This window comes from Sceloporus occidentalis, unplaced genomic scaffold, assembly GCF_023333645.1.
Source record: "Sceloporus occidentalis isolate IW3139 unplaced genomic scaffold, rSceOcc1.0.p SCAF_1, whole genome shotgun sequence".
Lineage (NCBI taxonomy): Eukaryota > Metazoa > Chordata > Lepidosauria > Squamata > Phrynosomatidae > Sceloporus > Sceloporus occidentalis.
This window is the reverse complement of record NW_028316981.1, coordinates 139550231-139565539: the sequence shown is the minus strand read 5'-3', so window position 1 is coordinate 139565539 and position 15309 is coordinate 139550231. Positions and strand designations below refer to the sequence as shown.

Here is a 15309-nt window from a genome sequence, read left to right as displayed (position 1 = left end):
AACAGAAAATTGATTATTCTTTTAGAAGTTTCCTCAAAATATTTTTCCACAGATGCCTTTATTCCTTCAAGCTTTTAAATCCCTTCAAACACCAAAAAAAACCCCACTTCCATGATTTTCCACCAAATTAGTTATAATATAGTCTTCATAAATCAAATCTATGAAATTCTGAAGATAAGAGGTTAATGGAAAGTTGAAGACACAAGGTCCTTCTATTCCTGGTTCAGCCACTAGATGTCGCTGTGACTATAATAATAATAATAATAAATTTTATTTCTACCCCGCCCTTCCATAGGCCTTACTGCAAATCTTGCTTTACAACACTCTCTTATAAGAATCTCTTTTTCTTTTCCTTTTTTCTTCTTTATTCTGTTCTTGTCCTATAGTTAAATAATAATTGGCCCACAGTCACTATAAATTTCATTCAACTGTCCGCTTGTCATCACTACTCGGAATTGTATACAAAAGCACTTATATTCCATGAACCTTTTAAATGTTTCACTCTCCAAATTCACAGCTCAGTAGTTTAAACTTCCACAATTTGTTCCATGTTACAATAACAATGGAACTTGAGACAGTTGTTACAGTTGTACAAATTCTATAATGCACTTGCAACAAAATTATAAATAGTTGTGAAGTCACTTCTTTGTTCTTATAGCCTTATTCAAAGACACTCTGATTTTCGCTGCTCTATTAACAGTCATCAGATCAAACAATGCCAAAAATTCAAGTATCTCGGCATTTACTTTACCGAAAACCTTTCCCGGAATTCCCACATAGAAGCTAGTAGAGCAGTGGATGTGAGATATACAATCGGCAGTAGGGCCATCTGGTCTCACCAGCTCTAAAAATATTCCGGAGTAAAGTTATATAGTCCAGATCCTTTATGGCGCTGCTGTGTGGGGATGTTATGATTCCCAACAGGTCAAACTGGAGGCCCTCCAGAATACATTTTTGAAAAAATTGCTTATACTTCCACCTGGCACGCCTGCAGCTTTGGTTCAGGCAGAGGTTGGCTTCCCTTCCATCAGAGCTCATATTCATTTCACTTTATTTAATTACTGGAGATCTGTAAAAGATTCTCCGGTTAAGGTTTTCCCTAAGTTACATTTCCAAAATTTACCAAGCTGCAAAGTTTGGAGATTAAGATACTGTAGGTTGCTTGAATCATATCCTGCTCTAATTGAAAATCCTTCCATCTGGAATTCGAGAGAAGCTTCATGAATACACTTTTAACCAGAGTGTGTATCTGGATAGACAGGCTATCAACAATTCGAAATTTTCCACATGGTTTAGATTATATAAACTGGACCATCAGATGGCTGCTTACCTAGGGAAGCTTACATTTCCAAAGCTTAGGCAGGCTTTTACAGCTCTCCGTTTTCAAATAATGCCCTCAGCTATGATTGATGGTAGATATTCACACACACCTAAGGATTCCCATTTATGTATTTGTGGAGCTCCAGAAATAGAGGATTTGCCTCATTATCTGCTTTTTTGCTCATTATATACTGAGCCAAGAACTAAATTCACAGGATCTATTCTGTCCAATTTACAGTCTAATACTACCTCTGAAAAGATTTTTTATCTCTTGTCTGATACTGGTTCTAAGGTAACTTATAAGGTTTCATTGTTTGCCTCAGCAGCAATCAAAATTCAGGCAAGAGTTATAGTGGACATTGCAGTTGACTGTCATGGGGATAATCTTATCTAACTTTTGAAGTTGTTTTTAAAGTTGTTTTAGTTAATTGTCTGGAATTTTAATATGTCTAATGTTTAAAATTCAGATGTTAGTTATTTGATGGAACATTTTATAATACTGAATTTTTGTTATCGGTTTTATATATTTATGTGAATGGCCTTTGGCTTAAGCATTAATAAAAATGATTGATTGATACATAAAATGATATAGCCTTATTTTCCAACTGCATCTTTCAGTTCCCTCTGAATTAATTGCAACCAAGTATATATGAAGCAACGTTGGTCTTTATAATCAATCCTCCATTTAAGTCAGTTTGAAAAAGAATTTAAATGGCGATCTCTATATTGTCTCTCAAGACCAGCAACTAACAAAATTGAAGATTTTTGGTCTCTTTTCTGTTTTTTAAACCTTAAAACATCGGCAGAAGCGTTTGTACTCCAGGAGGCCATTTACCAGTGGCTTGGTTCTTGCCGCTCCCTCTGCTTCTCTACACCTGCATCTCCCTCGTCAGCCCTCCGGATTCCGTCAAAAACTAGGGTGTTTTGGAGCAGGATTCGAGCCCTTGTGAGGTGCCCTTGAGTCCCCTATATCTAGGAGACTTGTACTTGCTTGGTTCCTGATTAATTAGGGTATATAATAAGCGGGGGGGGGGGGGGGGGAAGCCTCTAGTAAAGAGTGTTTTGGTGGAGCTCCTCCAAAAACGCTCCACACGCTTCTGTAGCCACCAAGAGGCCTCCAGCCCACCACCTGGCCCTTCTGCGGTGGAAGCAAGAAGGCCGAGGAGGTTTCTGGCACTGCTGCTCCGCTGCCTCTCCGCTGCTGTAATAGAAACAGGTCTCCTATTGTACTTATATGACCTTTGTGATATAAGACATTGTAACGTGTCCTCAAATGAAATAAGGCAGATACCAAAATAGAATGAAGCGTAGATAAGATAAATAATGAGAGAATAAAAGGAGAAAAGATGATATAATACAAGATTTAAAAGTTGGGCTTAGATAGCTAAAGAGAATAAACCAGGCCAAAGTTACTTGGAAATTCTTCTTAATGGATAATGTTGTTTTGTCTTGTTTGTTTTTAATTGTTATTTGTTTGTTACCAAGTGTTTTGATATGTCACATATGTATGTCTATGTGTTATGTTTTTTGGGTTTTTTTAAATAATAAAATGTTAAAAATATATTATGTATGAAATTACCCTCAGGCTATGTTTAAAAGGTGTATACAAAACATAAATGAATTTCATGTCTCGACTTGGGCTCCATCTGTAAGGTATCTCATTATGCATTCCAAAATCCAAAAGAACAAACAAACCCAAAATCTTCAGAACAGTACACTAGCTTAGGGCATTTCACATACAGGAAAATCTACCTGCTGCAGGCTTGAGCATGGGGTGCTGCTCTCATATAGGTCTGGTTTTTCCCTTCTTCTCTTTCTGGAAGGAGAGTTAGCAGGCTCATCAAACTCACTATTCACAACTTTTACTACCTGTTGAAAGACAGGCTTGCTTTCAGATAACTTAGCATTTTGAAGCAAAAAGGTGAACTGCTTGGTTATTAATGCAGCAAATATGAATGAGGCTTTGTTAGAAAGCACACCCAGTGAAACTATTAATGCTCCAAACCATGAGCTGGTCATTTGCCTGCTTCACGAAATGAGTATTGAAAACTAATCTATACATAAGATATACTTACTTTTTTCTGTGAACACAAGGCCTGACTCTCAAGGCTCTTCGGCAGAGACTGTTCTGGCTCCCTCTGTGCTTGTTCAGTAAGTGTATATTCATCAACAGATGATCCCAAGGAAAGAGAGCTTTCCACCTTCAACTCTCCCCCTGGCTCCATCCTCACATCTGATGTCATATTTGCATCCTTCTTTTCTGCAACTGAAACAAAAGTCCTCTGGAAAGTTAACTAAAAAGAAATCTACAGTCACTTTAGAGTCAGGGAATGAAGTCACTGAAATACAGTTTCTGTCCCACCCTCAAAGTTTACTTATTAAATTCTCAAGTTTGCACTTTAGGGTACAGCTGCCATACCGAGGAGACACTAAAACATATGGATTGAAGGAGTCCATTAAAATGATACAAGATGATGCAGTTTCATGAATATCCTAGGACGCAACTTTCTATTGCTTCAAGATCATATAAGAATGCATCTGCTCCAGAGTCTTTCACACACTTCACAGTATCAGCACACATCACCTTCAAAATGAGCTATGAATAAAATGTACAATTAATGTGCAAACAAGCCACTGTTCCCTGTGACTAGTCTCACGGCTATTTTTCTATAGTTTTAAAAATATATGTGCTGTTATTAATGTGCTTCATATTCTTTATTATTTAAAAAAACTGTGTTAGCAATTAAGGTCCAAAACACACTGAAAAATAATCCAGTTTGAGACTGCTTTAACTGCCCTGGCTCAATGCTAGGGGATCATGGGAATTGTAGTTTATTGTGGGATCAGAGTTCTCTGACAGAGAAGGCTAAATGTCTCACAAAACTGCAGTTCCCAGAATTCCCTAGCATTGAGCCAGGGCAGTTAAAGCTATCTCAAACTGGATTATTTTTGCAATGTGTTTTGGACCTAGGAATGTTTTATCTACAACATCAGGCACAATATAAATATTTTTTAAAACATACCATATTTAACGGATAATTTTGAATGGTATTATGATGGCATATTTTGACAAACTGTAATTCTGGTTGATGAAAGTTACTGTCCAAATAATGAAATGAGAGAACCTCCCCTTCTTCCTCTTCTAATTCTAATTCTTCTTCTTTTTCTTCTATTCTTAACCTTATGTTCTTTAAATTGTGTGAAGGGAAAGGTTTTTAAAAATGTTTTGTTAGTCAAATCCTAACTGCTATGGTTTTACTTTGCAGTTGAAGAGACAGTGAACATGTAGCCCATACTCAGCAACTGTGGGAAGTATGACGAATGTACAAATGGGGCTGAAGGAAGCACGTGCTGAGCAAATATTCCCAATAAGTAACATGGGAGATGGAAGGGATACATTTTTAAAAATAGAGAGATGGATGAAATAGAAACCTTTTTATCTCTTAAATCATTATCAATCAGAATGTAAACAACTGGTACATGTCTCAATGGCTATGTCTGCACTGAAGAAATAATCCACGTTGATACCACTTTAACTGCCATATCTTAGTGCTATGAAATTCTGGGAATTGTAGTTTTGTGAGACATTTAGCCTTCTCTGTCAGAAAGCTCTGATGCTACGACAAACTACAGTTTCTAGGATTCAATAGCATTGAGCCATGGCAGTTAAGGACATGTCAAACTGGATTATTTCTACAGTGTGATGCAGCCAATGAGAACATTATAAATGCAGCAGGCTTTAATAAAATACATTGAACATGCATATTTCATATAAATACATCATGAGGTGCAAAGCATAAAAGACCACATAAATGCAATCAGTATAAGATTGCTATAATTTACTTAATGATTTATAGTTAATACCATAAATATCTTACTTTGTGTGCTGGTAACAAGAACCAGCCTCTCCCCACAGTTACTGCAAAAGTTGTTTGATGCATTTTGAGAGATGCCACATTTAGGGCATTTAAAGCCCTTTTTTCGTGATTTGCGCCCCAGGGTGAATCTTTTTTTACAGCCTGTTGGAAGACAAAATAAATTGTGGAGAGAACATTAGTCATACTTGGATGCCTACTGTTTCACTGACTGTAAACAGAAACTGAAACTAGACATTTTTGTATAGAGATTTTTATGGGAGAATGAATAACATGATTAATTAGTACTGCTGGATAAGAAAATAATTACAGATTGAGGCCTGGAGCACGCAGGCCAAATAAAGCGGCTTCTGGCCATTGTGGGGGCATGGCATTCATACGACAACCCCCCCCCCCCCCAAAGCAGATGGAAGCCACTCTGATACCGCACTCCAAAGGACCAGAGCAAAAAAGGAACCGGAATAATCTGGCTCCTGGTGGTGCTGCAATCACAATGTCAACATTTTTGCTTTGGGATGTTGTAAAGAACGTGTCCCTGTACACAGTAAAGTTAGTCCATCCACTCTCATGGCTATGAGATGACTGAGAACTCAGGTAATAAAACAAAGACAATAAAGTTTTGCTTCTCCATTTGAAGCTTAAAACCCCTTTTCTGATAACTCACAACATTCTGAAAGAACATGGCCAAAAGGTTAGATTTTTGTAGTTTATATTATACCACTTTTACACTTTATGCCAGGTCTCCAAAACCAACTATATCCACTCCGACCATCCTAATCTTTGTAATAGTCACCTTCATACTGAAGAACGGCATCAATCCTGCCAAGCCCACAGCTATGCATATGTACAGCTCCAATACGCTCAAAAACGTTCTTGTGCTGCACCTTTAACCACACAGATGTGAATAGTACTTCATCTGCTCAATTTTGACTGTTGTACAACTGTTAAAAGTGGGTGTGAGAAACCAGCTCTTCAGTTGTTTTTAGTCTATCACTTCTATTTGCTCTAGCCATCACAATAAATTATGAAAGATTATGGAACTGTAATCCAAAAAACAAAGAAAGGGGACACAATTTCCCAGCATTGTTTAAAATGATCAGAAGTTCCTAAGGTCTTCATGTTTATATGCTCCAAACTGAGATACTGAAGTTAAAATACTTTTGAGGCTCTTCCAGGTAGAATTAGGTGGAAGAAATGCCACCCAATTCCTTGCTGTCTTGGTGCATGTATATTCTGCTATGTTCTGTTCTTACAAGGGGAAGGGGCACAATCATGTAGAGAGAAAAGAAAAATACCCCACCCTTTCCCTAATGCACTTGACAAGCTCTCCAGACAAGACTCTGCTCTTTTATTTTTATAGAAAACAAAGCACCAGTAAGTTCCACCAATGAGGCCAATACACAGTGTAATGGCATGGGAAGGCTTTCCCAGCCATGGTACCCATTATGCAATACGCTCCTGTCAGAGACCACACTCTCACCAATACTGGTTTCATTTAGGTACTGTGTAAGAATCTGGGTGTTCACAAACATCTCTGGGCCTCCCAAATTTATCTCAAATGCGTATACACCTAATTTTGAATCATTAAGTTGTTAATTACGTTTAGTATATTTTTATATTATACAAATCATTGTTTTAAGCTGCTGTAACTTGTTTGGTGGTAACTTTGCTTGGACATGACCCCATAATCTTCACATATAGAGCATGGTGGAAATATCTGTATAATATGAATTGTTGTTGTGTGCCTTCAAGTTGTTTCCAACATGGCAACTCTAAGGCAAACCTAGCATTGGGTTTTCTTGGCAAGATTTGTTAAGAGGGGGTTTGCCTTTACCTTCCTCTAAAGCTGAAAGAGTGTAATAATAGCAATATTGATATAGTATACTGGGAGAAAATAGTAAGCCAGTATGAAAAACCAGTAAGAGGAACCAGTTTGGAAATACCATGCCTGCCCTTTCCTACAGTTTTTCCATTTAGCAAGCAATCTTGCTAAATATGTCAACTTGACAGCAAAGCAGAGAATGGAGTGCAGCAAAGGGGAATGACCAAGACAAAAAAGGGGAAAGGTTTCCCCTTTGACAGGTTTGTCCAGTACTGTCCGACTGTAGGGAGTGGTGCTCGTCTCCATTACTAAGCAGAGGGAGTCAGCATTGTCAAAGACGACTCTGTGGTCATGTGGCCAGCATGAGTAAACACCAAGGCACAGGAATCACTGTTATTTTCCCACCAAAGCGGTACCTATTTATCTACTTGCATTTTTACATGCTTTTGAACTGCTAGGTTGGCAGAAGCTGGGACTAATGATGGGAGCTCATCCCCTCGCACAACACTTGGGTCTCAAACTGCTGACCTTGTGATCATCAGAGTCAGCATCTTAACTACTAAGCCACCCTGTCAGACAAAGCTTGAGGCTTAATGCACACATGGCTGATAGAATGGCATCTAAATATACCTAGTTATGGATGGTGCCTGGTACAGAACATGTACACTTGGAGGCATCCCAAGTTCATATAGAATTCCAGTACTCTGGTGCCATATCAGCGTTACGAGCCCTAAAACACACCTCTCTGTCAAAAGGTACTCTCCTTGATTTTTGAGTTACCAGGCAGTGTGCAGGATCATTATGAGATAGCAGTATGTAATCTGTTTTGTACACATGCTGTAGAAATATGACCTGCTAATTGGTGACATTATAGTTACTTAGAGATAGGATGCTGTGTGGTAATCATATGGAGAAGTATATATGCATTATTGTCTGTTTCTTTCCTGTGAGTCAGACCTTTGGGTCATGAGACCACTGATGCCTATTCACTGCAGCAAATAAAACTACAAATTCTCCTTTCCCTTGTGTAGATGTTGGCTTAATCGCACTGGGGTACAAGCTCCTATTTTTATGGATATCAATATTGCCCATAAAGAAGGGGTTGGCCTGCCCTCTACCCTACCCTCTTGTTTCATCTTGCCTTGCTCAGTGCTCTGAACTGCAGCTTTCTACCTGCCCAGGTCTGCTAAACTTCATATAGAAACAGCATCCCTTCCCCTCCACCCCACCATTTTAACTGCTGCTCCTATCACTCAAGGGAGACTTTCCTGCCCCTTCCCTATAGGAAACAGAACAGCAGCCACAACCTTTAAAAGTAGAGACATCTACTACAGGCTTATAAAGGGATCCTCCCACATCAAATACAAAAAGAGTTCAAGAGACAATTTCTCTCAGCATCAGAATTGCACTTATTACTGTTAGCTGCCCTCAAGTCAACCTCAACTCATGGCGACCCTGTGGATGAGGCATCTCCAAGACCCCCTGCCCTCAATCTTTCTACTCAGGGCTTGCAGGCTTAGGCCCATGTCCTGGCTGAGTCTATCCACCTAGCATGTGGTCTTTCTTTCAGCTGCCTACCACCTTTCCTAGCATCATTGTATTCACTAATTATTCATTTTTACTTTTGGTGTGGCCAAAGTACAATAGTCTCAATTTAGAAAACATGCAGGGGTAGCTGTGTTGGCCATTGAGTAAATTCAAACAAAAATCCACCAAACCGTGATACCTTTGTTGGCCAACCAAAATGTACAATATACAGCAGACCCTCGATTTACACAGGGATCCATTCCACCACCACCACGTAAAATAAATATTATGGGATCTTAAGCCTCGATGTTTTCAATGGCGGCATGCTCCCACCAACTGCACCTTGTGTGCGGCATTCACTTATCGGGGGCTCACTGTCCGTGTGACATCAAGTCCACATATGGCAAGCCTGCATATGGTACAGGCGTACTGTATTTTTAAAGCTGCACTGACTTTTTCATCAGACAAGATGTTACATACCAAACAGGAGAAAAATTAGAGATGTCAGTAATATGCCTGCATTTTGTTGTTTCTGTTCTTACTTAAGATGGTATGGGGAAGGTATCTTTCACAGGCTGCCCCCCCCTCCTCTGGCCATGCAACAATTGAGTAAAGTCCAGCAAATTTAAAGTCCATTTGCATATCAACAAGGACTCCTCTTTAGCAATCAAAGATGTCAATCTAAGCACCCCCATCCTTCCTTTAAATTTCTCTTTGACTTCTCAGATCTTGTGGAAGAGGTTACTTGGAAGGGAAACCACCAATGAATATTAAGTATTTCTAACACTGTATTTCTAAGGAACGAACTGGAAAAACCAGAAATAATCCAGTCTGAAGTCACTTTTAACTGCCAAGGCTCAGTGCTATGGAATTCTGAGTATTGTAGTTTGTTGTGGCAGCAGACCTCTCTGACAGAGAAAACACCCCACAAAACTACAGTTGCCAGTATTCCACAGCATTGAGCCGTGGCAGTTGAAGTGGTGTCAAACTGGATTATTTCTCTTTTTATTATTATTTTTTTTAAGTTTTCAACAAATAACATAATACATCAACATATAATCACATAACATAACAAAACTATTACAATAAATGACATTAACAAAAGACCATAGTTACAAGCTATTAAAATCACATATAACAACAAATCCACTTCCTACTGCATGGGTACCTTCCTTAATTTGTTATTTATCCTTTTGTTCTATCTTACATTGTTTTCTAGTCTTATTCTTCACATAAGTTCTTAATATATTTCTTTAAACCTCTATATTTTCTATATTTTGTCTTCTTTTTTTCTATCAACCCAAGTTACCGTTTCTCCGAGTAAACCTTCTTATACATAGCTTGACCTTGTTAATTTTAATTTTAAAAAAATCGAAGTTCTAAATTTGCGTTCCAATACTTATTTTCCATCTATATCATTGTTGTCTTCCCTCCCAAAATAGATTATCCTTATAATATCATAAAATTAGACCATTTTTTCTGTAATAAAGCATAAAGTAATTGCCAATCCTTCTTAATAGCTTCTTCACTCTTATCTTTCAACCAAGATAAGAGTGTCCATTTCTGCAGTTTCATACATCTTAATCAGCCAATTATTCACAGAGGGAGCATGTTTTGATTTCCATTCTTTTGCATATATTATTCTAGCACATACAAATGTATAAAATAATAATTTCCCATGTTGATTTTCTAATTTGTTACTAATCATACTTAACAAGTAAATCTCTGGAAGAAATGCTATCTGGATTTTAAATTCCAATGTTATTATTTTATGTAGTTCTAACCAAAATCGTTTTGCTACATCACAGGTCCACCACATGTGGAAGTATGTTCCAGTCACGTTTACACATTTCCAACACTCTGGTTTGGTTCCTTTATACATATATGAGATTCTTTGTGGTGACAGGTGCCACATATATGTCATCTTATATACATTTTCTTTCATATCCTGGTTGACTGCGTGTTTTAACCCTTTATTCCAAACATATTCCCATTTTTTATATTCTAAGTTGTGTCCGGCATTTTGGGCCCATCTTACCACGCTGTGTCTAATGACTTCTTCTTCAGTCTCCCATGTCAATAACAATTTATAAAATCTCGTAATCGCTTTCTTCCTTCCTTTACTTATTATTTCCTCCCACTCTGCTATTTGATTCTGAATTCCTGTTAGTTTTTTATCCATTTTCCATCTCTCTTTCAACTATCTATGTAGGTACCAGTGGCACGATAGGCCAACTTCCTGTAGTTCCTCTTGTGATTTAATCACCATTCCACCTTGTTCATGTTTCATCAAGTCTGCATATCTGAGCCATCTAATTTTAGGAATACCTTCTTTACAAAAAAAAAAAAAAAAGGCCTCATGTGGCGAACAAACTGGATTATTTCTCCAATGCGGATGCAGCCCAAGGTTCAAATCCCAGCTTGGCCATGGAAGTCCACTGGGCGTAGTGTATGGGTTTCCATGGCCAAGCTGTGATTTGAACCTAGAGTTGTTGCACTACACTCTTACAGTGCTGCTATTCCACTTTGACTGCTCTGGCTGCCTCCTGTTGTATTGTAGGGCTTGTAGTTCTGTGATGCCTAAGAGCTCTCTGGCTGAATATTCTAAATGTCCCCTCCTAAACTGCAAATCCCAGAATGCAACAGGAGGCAGCCAGAGCAGTTAAAAGTGGAATGAGAGTGTAGTGTGTTAATTAGTCATATACCAAGCTGGATCAATGAGGGCAGCACACACAATGTGTAACACAATGGGGACTGCACACAAACAAAGCCACTTCTGGAACTCTCTCTTTGAGACCAGGATGCTGAGGTAAGCAGAACACCACTAAACGAAACCAGAAACTGACTAGAGCCAAGGTTTATGAAATTTGGCTGTTTAAAGATAGCCACGCCCGCCGCCAGTCAGCTGTGCCTGAAGAGAGGCTTATATCACGCCTGCCTCACGCTGCTTTTCACTACCCCGCCATCCATCCATTCCCAGCCAGGATAAGCGACCAATCAGAGACCACTATGCAAATTAAGGGCGAACGTTCTACTCGCTCTCCATCCGACCTACGACCGAGACGCTCCCGCTGTGACCAATGGGAAGGCGGATAACATTGGAGGCAAACACACACACAGCAGCATCCAGCACTACAAGTCCCAGAATACCTTGCGTTTCCAAAAATGCTTGGAAGCTGTTATTCTCTTGAATCTTAAGGAATGACCCCCCCCCCCCACCACCATTGCTATATATATCAAAGGGAGGTCCAGGGCAGAGATAGCCTAGATTTCAAGGGAAGTTACTTTGCTGCTCTAAGGATGCTGGAAAAGATATTTATTACCTGGCTTGTATTGCCCTTTGTCTCCAGCCTCCAGGTGGCCAAGGAGGAGAGAGAGGCAGCCATCTCCCTCCAAACCCTCTTAAGAATAATAGTAATAATAATAATAATAAACTTTATTATTTTCCCGCCTCTCCTCAAGGCAAGGTGCAACATGTTAAAATACAAAACATAACTGAAAACAACAACAACAACAAATAAAACCAACAATTGAAATAACAATACTATAAAAACCATTAAAACACACACAATACATTCGTTATACCAATTAAAAAGTCATGATTAACACACAACAGGAGTAACACCTGAGGCAAAATGTAGGCCTCTCACTCCAGCATCCTCACTTTTCTTCCCCTGCATGGCTTCTGCCTGATGAAAGTGGCGTCCACACGGCAGAAACAATCCAGTTTCACGCCACTTCAGGCTATGGAATGCTGGGAATTAGCTTACACATTGTAAACTGCTTAAGGAGTGTTTAAGTGCACTGATAAGCAGTATAGAAATGTACTTCCCATTGCTTGCTATTGTAGTTTGTTGTGGCACTAGAGCTCTCTGACAGAGGAGGCTACATGTCACACAAAACTAGTTTCCCAGAATTCCATAGGACTGAGCCATAGCAGTTAAAGGGGTGTCAAAGTGGGTTGTTTCTGCAGTGTGGATGCAGCCAAAGAAACCAGTGAAGTTTGGACAATGTATTTTGTGCTTTTTAATGGCCCCAATAAAGATACTGCTGTTTTGTGGATTTTGTTGTACTTTCCTGCATGGCCTGCAAGGCTTCCCTTGAATAAGGTCCAAAACACATGGCAGAAATAATCCAGTTTGAAACTGCTTTAACTGCCCTGACTCAGTGCTAGAGGATGTTGGGATTTGTAGTGTTTGTGAGACATTGAGCCTTCTCTGTCAGAGAGCTCTGGTGCCACAATAAACTACAGTTCTCAGGATTCCCTAGCACTGAGCCAGGGCAGTAAGACTGGTCTCAAACTGGATTATTTCTGCAGTGTGTTTTAGACCTAAATTTCTTTTCTGAGGCAATTCTTGACCAAAATGGTAAATCAAGAAGATGACCAGGTAAACAATATGGCACCACACTGTTACAGCGCTATGATTCCACATTAACCGCTACTGTGGTTGCCTCCTGTAGGATCCTGGGATTTGCAGTTTAGGGACAGACATTTAAAATGCTTCACACAGAAAGATCTTAGACCCGTTGCTGCTGTGTGTCTTCAATCTGTTTCCGACTTATGGCAACCCTAATGGCAAAACTATCATGGGGCTTTCTTGGCAAGATTCCTTCAGAAGGGTTTTTGCCATGGCCATCCCGAGGCTGAGAGAGTGTGCCTTGCCCAAGGCCACTCAGTGGGTTTCCATGGCTGAGCCGGGATTTGAACCTTGGTCTCCAGAGTCCTAGTGCAACACTTAAACCACTGTACCTGGTCGGCTTTTAAGACTGTCATGGCAACAGTCTGTGGAATTCTGGGACTTGTAGTTTCCCCCAGGGAAACTACAAGTCCCAGAATTCCAGAGAAGGTTGTCACAGCAGTGAAAACGAACTAATGTTCCTGTAACAGCTGAGGTCCCTGTTTAAAACCCCAGCAACAAAGGGGAACTAGGCGCCTTTCTCAAACTGTAGGAAGGAAGAGGAGGATTACTAGACTCTTCAGCAGAGATTAGCAGCCAAGGAACCGGCCAGAGCTGCCTTTTCCCCCGCGGTGGCTTTCGAAAGAGAAAGTGCGTCAGATAACCTGGGAGCCAAAGCCCCAAACTCCGGACTTTGGAAGCTGTAGAAGGTTTTATTATTGTTATTATTGTTATTGCAAAACACCACACCGCCTAAATTGCGTCCTTCATGTCTTTCCTCCAGCATCTGCACTGCAATCCGTTTCCACACCGTTTGAACGGCCATGGCTCAAGGCTATGGAATTCTGGGAAGGGCAGTTTGCGGTGGCACAGAGGGTCCAAAACACACCGCAGAAATAACCCAGTTTGTGGCTGCTTTAACTGCCCTGGCTCAATGCTAGGGAGTTCTGGGAACTGTAGTTTTGTGAGGTATTTAGAGAGCTCTGGTGCCACAACAAACTACAAATCCCAATATCCACTGAGCCAGGGCAGTTAAAGCGGTCTCAAACTGGATTGTTTCTGCAGTGGACCTAAGCAGCATGCATTTGCATGTCTTACTAGCTTTCCTATGGCCATCATGTCCTCCTTTTTTCTTTTATTCTCGCACGGCCCCCACTTCGTCCTCGTTTGCGCTGAGGACTCTGGGCCACTCTTGAGGCTGAGAGAGCGTGACTCGACCAAGGCCACCCCCATAGTGTTCTATGTATACAGAGTCGAGCCAGGATTCGAACCCTGGTCTCCAAAGTCCCAACACTCAAAGCAGGGCACCTTCCCCCCATGGGTCAATGTTAAGGTGCCTGAGCGGGAAAGACGCCTTACCTGGCTCCGAAAAGATGCTCCCTTCCTGCCACCAAATTGGACCCTTCCTCCTCCTCCTCCTTCCCTCAAAGCAGATGCCGGGAAAGTTTCGCTTTCCAGGGCGCCTCGCTCTCTTCTTATTGGAGGGCGAAGGAGGTTTCGTTTTCCCGGCGTCACTCCCACCCAGGGCTTCCTAGGCCTCCTCCTCCATTTCCTCCTCCTCCTCCTCTTCAGACGCCTCCCTCAAGCTGAGCCCGAAAGGCCGCCATTCCAGCCTTGGTTGCCACTCTCAGCCTGAGGGGATGGTTTGGCCTGGGTTGCATCCACACTGGAGAAATAACCCGGCTAGGCACCGCTTTAACTCTTTTTCTGGCTCAAGGCTATGGAATTCTGGGAGTTGGGGTTTGTTGTGGGCCCCACAACAAACTCCAACTCCCAGAATTCCATAGCCTTGAGCCAGAAAAAGAGTTAAAGCGGTACCAAACCAGGATATTTCAAACCACCATACAGTTAAAAACCTACAAAAATACTGTATACACACTCATCACTCCGTATTTGCAGATTTGATGTTTGCGGATTTGATTATAATAATAATAATAAAATATTTATTTGTATCCTGCCTCTCCCGTCTGAGGATCGAGGCGGGAAACAGCAAGGAAAAATTCAAATTATTCATGGGTTATTTACGGATTTGATGAATATGTTCTCTCTAGGAATATCTAGGTCCTCCTCCAGTGCAACTCTATGGTCAAATTTAACTAAAAGTTGCACCGAAAGGCCTAGAGATTCCTAGAGAGGATACTCTACTAGGCATTTGTAGTTCCCCAAGTGCAACTCTATGGTCAATTTCTGCAAGATGTTGACCACAGAGTTGCACCAGAGGACCTAAAGATTCCTAGAGAGGTACTCTCTCAGGTAAAAACATGGTGTTTTTGTTATTTGTGGTTTTCCCATATTCACGGGGATCTTGGGCCCCTAACACCAGCGGATATGGAGGGACAAGTGTATATTAAAATAGAATTAAATTACT

General features: G+C 40.5%; 1 protein-coding gene across 4 annotated transcripts in view; it reads right to left on the bottom strand.

The window, feature by feature from the left end:
• The window catches only part of LOC149322312 (E3 ubiquitin-protein ligase RNF213-like), a 218258-nt gene extending 203824 nt beyond the window's left edge, over positions 1–14434 (bottom strand). For 2 of the 4 annotated variants that reach the window (XM_089539242.1, XM_089539279.1), the window contains exons 1-4: positions 14301–14434; positions 5199–5339; positions 3396–3586; positions 3061–3189 (exon numbers count right to left, since the gene is read on the bottom strand). In XM_089539242.1, the coding sequence (XP_089395368.1) occupies positions 3061–3189; positions 3396–3563 (297 nt within the window). In that variant the 5' untranslated portion in view covers positions 3564–3586; positions 5199–5339; positions 14301–14434. The remainder of the gene's footprint in view (positions 1–3060; positions 3190–3395; positions 3587–5198; positions 5340–14300) is intronic. The other 2 variants (XM_089539250.1, XM_089539260.1) reach the window with 2 other exon arrangements.
• Positions 14435–15309: the final 875 nt, after the last annotated feature.